Consider the following 11003-nt stretch of genomic DNA (forward strand, 5'->3'; position numbering starts at 1 on the left):
TGCTTTTCTGTGCCCAGAGAAGACAGGAAAAACTTGGTTTGACTGTTTAAAAAAGAACATAATTGTAATAATTCATATATATTGCTTAATATTTCAGATTTTAAATTATAGAAGATTGTTTTCTAATAATGACATGGAGAAATGAACAGTATTTTCTTATTTCCTATGCTGATGGAGAGAGGGCTTAACATTTGTTGAGCCTTAGATATGGGGCAGATATTTTGCATACATTAGGTCACACGGTCCTCCTAGCAATACGAGTACATAGCCCCACTATCATTTTATAACGAGGTTCACGGTCCTGGGGCCAGTAAATAATCAAATCAGGACTCAACCCAAGATCTCCTCAGCCCAAAACCATGTTCTTTTTCATTGAAGCACATTCTGGCATTTAAAATAGGTTATGTTCTGCGAAGCTCAATATAACCACAACAGCAGCAGAGTCATTTGGCCAGGATTTTACATAATACCATTGGGTAAGGGAATAAAATTTGTAAGGGCAGTGTCGTGTTCTACTTCATTTGTCTTTACCAAACCACCACTCACCAAAAGGCATTTTTAACAGTTTACACTTCTCACCAACAATATTGACAAATGTAATGAGAATACAAAACTTGGCAAACTTTCCCGTATTTCTGATAGCTTTAGGGGCAGTTCAGGGTTTAATCTACTTAACTGAAATTTAATGTCAGTGTTGAGTGTTCATAAACTAGAACTAAACAAATGGCCCAACTGCCCCTTAATGATTTTCCGTATCATGCTTACACTATCAGGCAAAAATTACTTTCAATGGAATAGTACTGTTTCCCCCACGTGTTAAACTAAGCCGGATTTCTGAACAGACAGAAACCATGCAGTAATGACCCAGTAGATGGCACTAGTTGTACTGACTACCTTGTTTTTATTCAAGTAGCCCGGCAACTTAGGTCAGAAGTTTGTTTCCTACCAGGGCTACAAACATTTAGTGAAAATTAGAAAATCATGGCACTCATATCATGCTTTCCATGTTACTTGTAGAAAATATTCATTGTAGTTGCCTCTCGGTACTGAACAGGACTGAGATCTTTATGTGGAAGATGAAGGGTGGTTTCTGTAAGTATTTTCAAAAGTATTTTTCAGCTCTCCAACTGAGCTACTTTTCAATTTGGCCAGCCTTTTCCATATAATAAAGTAGGGAACTGAGGGACAGGAGGAAGGCAGAGGAGGCCGAAAACATGAATTTGCTGAGATGAGCAACAATAAACTCTAATTTTCAAAAACTTAGGGCAAAAAAAGCATTTTATCTTGATAGACTCAAAGTCATGTGGCCTCCCTATTAATATCTGATCTTAGCATTGATGTATAATTTAAGTAATTTTATTTGAACCTAATTCAAAATTTGCAATGCCCACATCCACAGGCCATACTGAACCTCTTACTCTGCTTGGGGCTATATGCTTTACCCAACAATTCTCCCCAAGTACAATTTGTTTTACAACCCAAAACTTCAACATGTATCAGCCTCAAAAAGGTAAAAAACTGAGAAAAAATACATAATTTCAGTACAGAGGGAGAGTGCAAGGGCAGGAGGCAAGCAACTTCAGGGTTTCAAGTGCAGGTCTCCCAAACGTACACTAATGTTATTGGTGCAGAGGTGCCATACGAAATTTTGACAAGTTCCTGGGAAGTCTCATGTACATTATTCCTAAATCATTAAGAATTTTATTCAATGTATTTAATATACACACCAAGAAACTAGACTACCCTATGCTGAGAAGCATAAATTTTGATGGAATGAAAGACATAAAACATACTTAAATTTCTGATTGGAAATAACAGGTTTTTAAAAATGTCACTAGCCTTTCAACAGAGGTTGAGACACATTGTGGGGGTGTGTCAATAAACTCTCAAGAGACCTGCGCTCTTTTACAGGTCAACAATGATCATCCAAGCCTTGGGTTGACATGTTCTCAAGGCCTGGGGAGCCGCAATAAAACTGTGAGTTGTGGATCAAGACCTTCCAAAAGGCTTAAACGAAATATCCACTAGTCAAGCTTCTTAAAATGTTCGTCTTCACATCATACTGGTTATCTCACAGTAAAATCTTAGTAAGATCTCTAGGTCTAATGTTAACATGGAAAAAAGCTGGTCATAAACCAGACTTGATTTCCCCTTTTCTTACTCTGTGATCTATACTTTGAGAAACATTTATAGATGTTTAGTTCAGAAACTTGGAGTAACTTGGTTACAATATTTGAACTCCAAACTCAGGAAGTTCCCAGTAAAGCAAACTGAGACATTTGGATATAATTTAAATATACCTGAAAAGTAAAATGTTTTTCTAGCTTCTCCCTCAGGGCGTAAACCACACTATTCGTAACAGTGCTATTTTCCAAAGGTCACAATTAGATTTCCTCAGAAGCATATCTGAACTGTTAATCATTACAACTCCTTTGTGAAATATGGGACTGGTTAATTACACAGTGTAATCACTGGCTGAAACCTAGGCACACAAGTTTTCAACCCCAGTGGAGGCAGCCTATCACTGTACCCCTAACCCAACCTGTACCCCTCTTACTGCCCATACTAGAGAACTATGATCTTTCTCCACTAGAAATGTTCAGACTTTCATCAGGTAAGGGATAAAATAGAGAAGCAACAGAAGATCATATATATATACATATTAGTAATAGTGCAAGTAAGCTCAGTAAGGTTAGAGGGGACTTGTTTGGGGGAATTCCATGTTGGTACTGCCTCTTATCATGTTCAGTTTGCTGATTCTAGAATGCTTTATATACATTAGAAGAACTTAACAGTCATTCTGAGCCTAAAATGGCTTGGAGCAAATAGGCAGTATGTCAACGACACCAGAAAATGTCAGTCATTTCAGCAACTAAATTGAAATGTTAGATCTGTATGTCTTCAGACTGATGTAAAGCTTGTACCTTCTGAGAAAACATTTTAGGGCCATTTGCCTACTTTCCTATGCTTTAGAAGTTCTCATATCATAAATTGTAACTTTAATTCTTTTACTAACTTCCTATTTGTTTTTAGCATCACTCCCTTGGTATTACTCAACCCAACAAATTAAGCACTCATTTAAAATGTTAAATGATAAAAATACAAATGGCAAATACTGCACATATTCAGATTATCCTCAAGTTAAATGGTCATCAAAGTTAAAAGTACAAAGACTATAGGGACAAAGTATAAAGCATTGATACACTAGGAAAAACTGAGTGTTTAAGTGCCCATGGAAAGCATATTGTAGCCATCCCTGCTAAATATCGTTATCTGGCTTTATGGATGTCATCGTTCAGTTTCTGTATTACAGCTACTTCTCCTAGAACCTGCCCAAACAAGAAGGAGCAAATGGATCTGATAAGACTTTGATCCATCCCAGAACCCTTTTGTAGAAATGATATGGGGGACCCGGTTCTGGTGGGGGATATTTTTTATACTAATTGGTTTTTGTTTTCAGTAGGTGTTGTTTAAACTTATTTCGAAGTTGATAGCTGCAGGTAGAAAACTTCTTCCTCTTAGCTTCTTGAGGAGTGTGTTCCAGTAGGCTGGTAAGGCAAATATTCATTATGGATTGTAACTCACTTTGCTTTGATTTTGGAGACTCCCCTTAAGAAAAAAGAAATTTGTTAATAAATGACAAAAACACAGAATAAAGTTACATTATTGAAGCAAGTGTCAAACACAAAAGTAAAAGCTTAGGTCTTTCTCTATTTAACAATATGTTAAAGCAGAGGTCCCCAACCCCTAGGTCAGTATCAACTCCGGCCTGTTAGGAACAGGACCACCCAGCAGGTGAGTGACAGGCGAGGAAGCCTTACTGCCTGAGCTCTGCCTCTGGTCAGATTAGTAGTGGCATTAGATTCTCAAAGGAGCACGAACCCCATTGTGAACTGCATATGCAAGGGATCTAGGCTGCATGCTCCTTACAAGAATCTAACCAATGCCTGATGACCTGAGGTGGAAGTGTTTCATCCCAAAACCATCCCCCCATCCCATGGAAAAACTGTCTTCCAGGAAACATCTCTGGTGTCAAAAAGATTGGGGACCACTGTGTTAAAAGGTAACAATACTTTCATACTGAATTCTGCATTTTTTCCTGCTCTTAGGGTATAAGATGACAAATATTTGACTGCTTATTACGTGTCAGAAGTCATTATAATTACTTACATGGAAATCTTAAACAAGTCTAGAAAGGATACTGTTGTTTTCATAGTTGTGGAACCTAAGGATTAGAGGTTTCAAGTGTAATAACTCACCCAACATCACAGGTGAGGAGACAAGGAGGCCAGGATTGGAAGCCCAGAATTGCATACCTGACAGTATTTTAATTTTCTAAAACTCCAAAATCTCTTCTTTTAAAATCACCTGTAATGCCATATTCTCCCACAAAGTGATAAAGTGTTGCTCCTATCTTAGATAAAACAATCATACACTAATTTGTAGTGTTTTTTAATTCTAAACATCTACCATCTTATGAAATATACTCTCTATCCCAATCCTTAGATTACCTCTTTTGAGGTATTCTGTAATGTGAAAATCTTAAGAAAACATTAATCACAAAGCCAAATTAACTATAATCGTTAATATGCACATGAATAAAGGAAAAAAGATTCTATAATTTTTGTAACCCCAGTTACAAAAGTACTATAGACCACAAATAAACTTGTGAAGATTATTTGGTATTTTGTCTATCCCTTAACACTTTCCACAGTGCCTAATACATAGTGTGTACTGAAATATTTGTTAAAAATACACTAAATTAGAACAAACAATCTGGCACAACTTTTTATATTCAAGTGCTATGGAGTTTTCAGAAAACGAAATCTACTTAATTATTTTGTGATCTGAAGTGGGAAAAAAACAAAGCAACAAATGCAGGGCTGAGTAACCATGAGGTTGATGCCATCACTACAACAGTAGTTAAGATGTACTGGCTCTCCACTGGAAGTCATTGAAAGAGCAAAAATTAAGTAGGTTTGTTAACATTAACACAAGTTTTATTCAAGAGATAATATTAAAAAAGAGTTAAATCCTAAGTTCTTCACCCTACAGTAAAAAGGGACGTGGGTACCACTTATGACATGTACATAAATTCCACCTTTACATTTCTGAATAAAGCTGTAATTGTTTGATAGAGCCATTTCTTAAACTTCTACTAATAAGGCTATGTGAACTGTGTTCAGAAACTTTGACAACATACACACTAATGCCTCTCAAAGTTAGTACCCAGGATTTTTACTCCAGGCTGAGTACTGGGACTTAAGACTGCATGTTACTGTATGAATTCAATTTGACTCACCTCCAGTATGTTCACAATTATTTTTGAAAATAATCAGATCAATGTTTGTAACTTTATAACTCCCTCAAATTATACTTCAATATTTAACATGGTGGTTTCAAAAAATATCCAAGGCCCCAGTTTCAATCTTCTTCCAATGTAATCCACAAAGTTGATATTGATAATACATATTAGGAAGACTACTCTAAAATAAACGTAGCTTTCTTTTAAAATTACTTGTTGCAATATAGATCACATTCTATTCCAAATTCTGATAAGGAATCTGTTTTTTGGTAGTACAACAAAAATTTAGGACGAGTCAGTCCTTGGAAAATCTTAATGGCAGTCGCTCAATTAAGTCAATCATTCCGAGAGCCACAAACACTCAAAACTTACAGCTAGCATTGACAAGTTCTTGTGTTTTTTGATGGTTATTGCTTTAGTTGGCAATATCTGAATACAAGACAAAAGAACAGCTCCCATTAAGCCTTGTGTTAAATATTACAAAACTTATACAGAAGATAAGACTCATAGAGGCTATAAAGCTGATGTCTTAAGTAACTCACCCATGAAATGGGTGCAGGTTTTTTAGAGGCTCTCCAACAGTCTTTTTGCTCTAAAAATAAATGCCCCTACTTTTCAGTGTTCCCATTCTTCAATAGGAGACTTGAGCAGCTTAACAGTTTTGCTATAAAAACAAACCATTCTTCTTAATAAACCAAGGATACAAAAGGAAATCCAATAAAGGACATACTTTTCACAGTTAACAATAAATAAAAGTGCAATAAGTGTTCAAGTAGGGCATGTAGTATAAAAACTACATGTGAGTATTGGGCCTAGGTCATCTTTTAAAGGCTCTCCGAGGGTCCCTGCCATTACTTATTGTGGTCATCACTGTTTGATTAGCTGTTCCTGGTAGTTGTGGATTTCTAAGTCCCCAGCCATTGCTTCTGCCAGCATGTGAAAACTGGTGTCCCCTTGATTCAGGGCCAGTGTGAACACCATTTCCTAAAAAAGAATACAAAAACCCATCACTATTTGCAGAAGTAGTCCACAATCATCTATAGAAGTACAACTATCTTAAGTTCCAACACATGTTATTAATGCTTAAAAATACTAGGGGAAGCACACTTTTATTTTTATACTGAAACAAAACAAAACAAAACAAAACACTCAATGTGGGCTCTAAGTTTTTCCAAATGTATTGCTATAGATATATTAGTTAATTTGATGCTGTATTAATAGAGAGAAAAAAGCCAACTTGGGCATCAAAATTAGAAACAGAGTTTAAAAATGCATTGCCTACACTATAAAAGAAAAACACAAAATAGTGTTTTGAGTACTGGAATTTGGCTCAAATATGATTAATATTTAAAAACAGACAATGTTATTCTAACTTTTTAAAGGGAAAGACAGCATTTCCCACACTGTGATCAGCTGTGACAAGACGTGTAGCCTTCAAGTAAAATAAAACATTAGCTGGCCAGGGGCAATCGCTCACGCGTATAATCCCAGCACTTTGGGAGGCCGAGGCGGGTGGATCATTTGGGGTCAGGAGTTCCAGACCAGCCTGGCTCATATGGTGAAATCCCATCCCTATCAAAAACACAAAAATTATCAGGGCGGGAATGGCGTGCATCTGTAATCCCAGCTACTGAGGAAGCAGAGGCAGGAGAATTGCTTGAGCCTGGGGAGGTGGAGGTTGCACTGAGCTGAGATCAGACCACTGCACTCCAGTCTAGGTGACAGAGTGAGACCCTGTCTCAAAAACAAAACAAAAACCAAAACATGAGCCATCCTAATGAACTCCAATCACAAAAGACTCCTCCTCAGATATTTAAGAAAAAAGACTTCAAAAGATCTTTAACAGGGCTACAAGGACCATAAACATGACATCTAGGGGTCATGTTAAATGACATTTGAGGGTCACTAGGCTTTAAAGGGCTTGATTCATCTTTTAAAGCAGCAGTTCCTAGTACGTGAAAAATTAAGGTGAACTATTATTCTAAAGATAAGGGCTTTCAGTGCACCACAATAACCAACAATTCTGCATTTACTATAAGTACTCACTAGATTACAGAAATTTTGTAGAAATCAATTTTAGAAAAAATAACATGGTATCTCTTCACAGACATCACCAAAACTTACGAAAGAATTCTCAATAAACTGGCTTAAGAGTCTATCGGCCTTCTAGAAAATCTGCCATTCAGGGATTCCCTGTTCACCTTTATCACGAATTTATGCCTAAAGACAGTTTTCATCTGAATCTTTATAACTCTCTTAATTCTTACACCTGATCACAAATGAAACACACAAACAAAATCTTACCCACTGGTCCAAATGTACCTGTACCCATATTACTATTCATGGAATTATTCTTCTGTTCACTCTGTGCCTAAAAAAAAGTTTTTAATTTAACCAAGTGAGAATAAAAACACAATTACATTATTACAACATTATTATATCCTTTCTTTTTTAAAGTTTTGGATTTTTTTAATTAACAAATTTTTACAAGGTTTTTCCTAGGTCCTTCAAGGTTAAAATGTTAAATGTTTTCCAAACCTTTCAAAGCTCTGTTACATCCTATTTCCTGATAATAACTCACCACTCCCCAAAGTGCTAAATGGCATATATGTATCTAGTAGATGACAGCTCAGATATATGTACTCACAAAACATCCAATAAAAATTATTATTTTAAAAGTTCTCTTCATTATACTATTAACAGGACTAGCCTAGTCATAGAATTAGAACACAGTCAAAAATTAGCTTAATCATAAAAGTATACACAATTACCCCTTTGTTCTGATGTCCTCGATAATCTGGGTTGGGTTCACTGAAATTTGGCACTTCTGAATAAACCATACAAAATCTGAAAGAAAATAAAGAACAAATTAAATAACTTCTGAAATAAAGTAACCAACCCTTCTTCATAAAACATCTCCAGCTTTTAGGACTGAAGAACTTACGTGTCAAACAAATTAAGAGCAACAAACTAACTCTTCACTTACAACAAAAACTTCCTAAACAATTATGTCCCATAAAAACATCAAATATTTGACTGTCTACAAGATATATAACATTCTATTTTGTATTTAAATTATTTAGTGCTGAAAAAAATAAATCATATCAAAACTCAAGGACACAAACACATCTCTGTCCCATTTTTCCACAAAAGTTGATCAAAGGAAAAATAACATGAGAGTGAACCATGTTTAGGGTTCCAGGATGGTTTCTCCAGCAGTGGTAATGGATTTGCATCGATCCATCACCCACTCCCATTCAGTCCCTCTTTTGATCAATCACTGTGGATCTGCAAAGATAATCATTTAGGGTTAAGAGTGGTTTCTAGGCAATAAATAAAAACAACAGGTTACACAGTCACCAGTTTATCCAAGCGCTTCTTGTAAGTTGGCCATATAATGTGCAGTAACATTACACAGAAGCATTTTATTAGCTCCTCACCCTACCAAAGAAGACAAATCAGAACCAGTTTGGGTAAATCCTAGACTGACCCTGACAAAGAGCAGTCATCAAGAAATGAGTTATCTCTAATAGTTCTTCATACAACTAACCTCTGTTATCAACACCTCTGTACAAATACATGAAGGTCAGGACAGAATCCTGAACCTTTCAGTAACAGACCTTTCAAAACACATAACCCCATTAACACTACTCAGAGTGAATCCTAACTTTCCCTCTAACAAAGGCAAAGTGTTAAACGTTTCTGATCTTTAAAACCCAGCATGATCATTTATTTTCCTTTATTATTAACCACAGTTTCTCCAAATAAGTATTTTATTCCCTCAGTGCAAAAAAAAACTTTTCCTTTTTTTATTTGGTGCCATTTGTGGCTTCTCTCTTTAAATATCTTCCAATTTGACAGGCATTAAGTAGATGGCTGAGCATTAACCAAACAGAATGGACTGATGATTTGGCTCATCGCCTATACCGTACTTTATGAATACAACCCAATGTCTAGGCTAACATGGAGGCTGAATTACCTTACACCCCTAGAGAGGATGGCTCCTCCAGGTCAGGGTGGAGATCATTACCAGGGTAGTAGTGTATGGAATCTCGCATTGCGGCTGCCTGCACCGCACCTAGACTGTGGATAAATAGAGGACTTCAGTTTTCATCGCTGCAAGTCCTTTTAACATGAGTACATATTCACCCATAACCACAGAAAAAGAAAATTTAAACTTATGGCCTGAAACTTGGTGAATCAAAGCTTTGTATTTGGTGAATCACTAGAAGAGAGAATCTACTCCAAATGGCACTTGTGGCACGTAAAAATGCACATTTCTAAAGCCTTCAGAAATGCTCCCACTAGGGCTGGCCTCAACTGCGGCTTCCTCAACTGCTCTTTGCCAGGAAAAATGGACACTTTCAACCATAGGAAACACCACTAACAAGTGTTAAACTTGTACACACACAGTTATTTTTTCAATTAAGCTACCAAAAACATTCAGTTTACTAGTCAAAAAAGCCAAGGAAGAGGTTTACAGTTTATACCTACCAATTATTCCGTAGATATTATTTATAATGTATGCGATTATACAAATGCATTTTAATACTTACTCCCCAATTTTTTGAAGTTCACCACCTCTTCCAGTATAAAGTGTCAGACATCCTTTCCACATGGATGCATACCTAGAGAGAAAATAAACGTTCTTTAGAAATATGTTTATTTTCTTCTATTTAAATCAAGTAAATCTTCACACTATATATTTTTTGTATTACGGTGCAAGTGAAGACCAAGCCGTCTGTTCACCATAGTAAATTAAATACAATAAATCTAACTTTGATAACTTGCTATTTACAAAAGAATACAAAACTTCTGTTGAAATTTGACATAATTATCTAAATTATAACAAACCCTAAAAAATAAGTCTCTTTGCAAAGCAAGCATTATTATGTCCAATGATTTAGTTAATTTTAGTCAATTAACAAAAGAAAAGCTTTTAATTGCAGAAATTTAAACAGAAACTATTTTTCAGCCACAGGATATGTAAATACCCTAATGTTTTTACAGGCATTTAACAGCTAGTCAAATACTGATGTAACAGTTTTCCTTCTGCCTTCATAAAAGACACAGGATTCCTAAGCTACCAACGATCTAGTAGAATTTTAAAGTGCTAAATAAAAAAACTAAGGTCACAAATCTTTTACCCATCTGCCTTTCCAAACATGCAATTTTTAATACAACATTGGCTTTGTAGTAAACAAGCTGGCAACTGTTTACTCCGACAACATTGAAAGCAGACAGCATCATTAAATAAAATAATCCCAGATATGTTTTAAAAAAAGGTAAGTTAATATTATAAAATCAATAAAGGTTTGGTTATAATGGTTCTTTGTATAACTACTATGGTAACTTCATGACTAACTTATTATACAGTTCTCTTTATTTTAATAAGGGTTATTTATTAAAGACAACATTCACCACCCTTAAGTTATACAAACAGTGGCTTAGGAGACAGTGCATTAACATTTCACCTTACTAAAATAAAAATTAATGCATATTTTGAGAAAAATTTGAATGGTTACAATTAAAATATTTAACATTCACTTTAAGGAATGAGAACACTGAGGTAAGTTTGTAAGGTACTCTGATAAGCATGTTGATATTTGAACTAAGCATTACTTAGATGTTAGGTATGTTTTTCTTCAAAGCTACTTTTTTTTTTTTTTTTTTTTTTTTTTTTTTTTTTTTTTTTTTT

General features: G+C 35.4%; 1 protein-coding gene across 5 annotated transcripts in view; it reads right to left on the reverse strand.

Annotated features, from left to right (window-relative positions):
- Positions 1-71: 71 nt before the first annotated feature.
- The window catches only part of NABP1 (nucleic acid binding protein 1), a 14070-nt gene continuing 3138 nt past the window's right edge, over positions 72-11003 (reverse strand). For 2 of the 5 annotated variants that reach the window (XR_004273252.1, XR_004273251.1), the window contains exons 3-7: positions 9862-9933; positions 9285-9388; positions 8077-8152; positions 7610-7676; positions 72-6289 (exon numbers count right to left, since the gene is read on the reverse strand). Coding sequence is in view for 2 of the 5 variants with exons in the window: in XM_032292590.1 (XP_032148481.1) it covers positions 6123-6289; positions 7610-7676; positions 8077-8152; positions 9862-9933 (382 nt within the window). In the remaining 3 variants the exon portion in view is untranslated. Of the gene's footprint in view, positions 6290-7609; positions 7677-8076; positions 9389-9861; positions 9934-11003 lie in introns of those variants that run through there. The other 3 variants (XM_032292592.1, XM_032292590.1, XR_004273250.1) reach the window with 2 other exon arrangements.

The sequence above is a fragment of the Sapajus apella genome, unplaced genomic scaffold (assembly GCF_009761245.1).
Source record: "Sapajus apella isolate SASKATOON/1434 unplaced genomic scaffold, GSC_monkey_1.0 scaffold28, whole genome shotgun sequence".
Classification (NCBI taxonomy): Eukaryota; Metazoa; Chordata; class Mammalia; order Primates; family Cebidae; genus Sapajus; species Sapajus apella.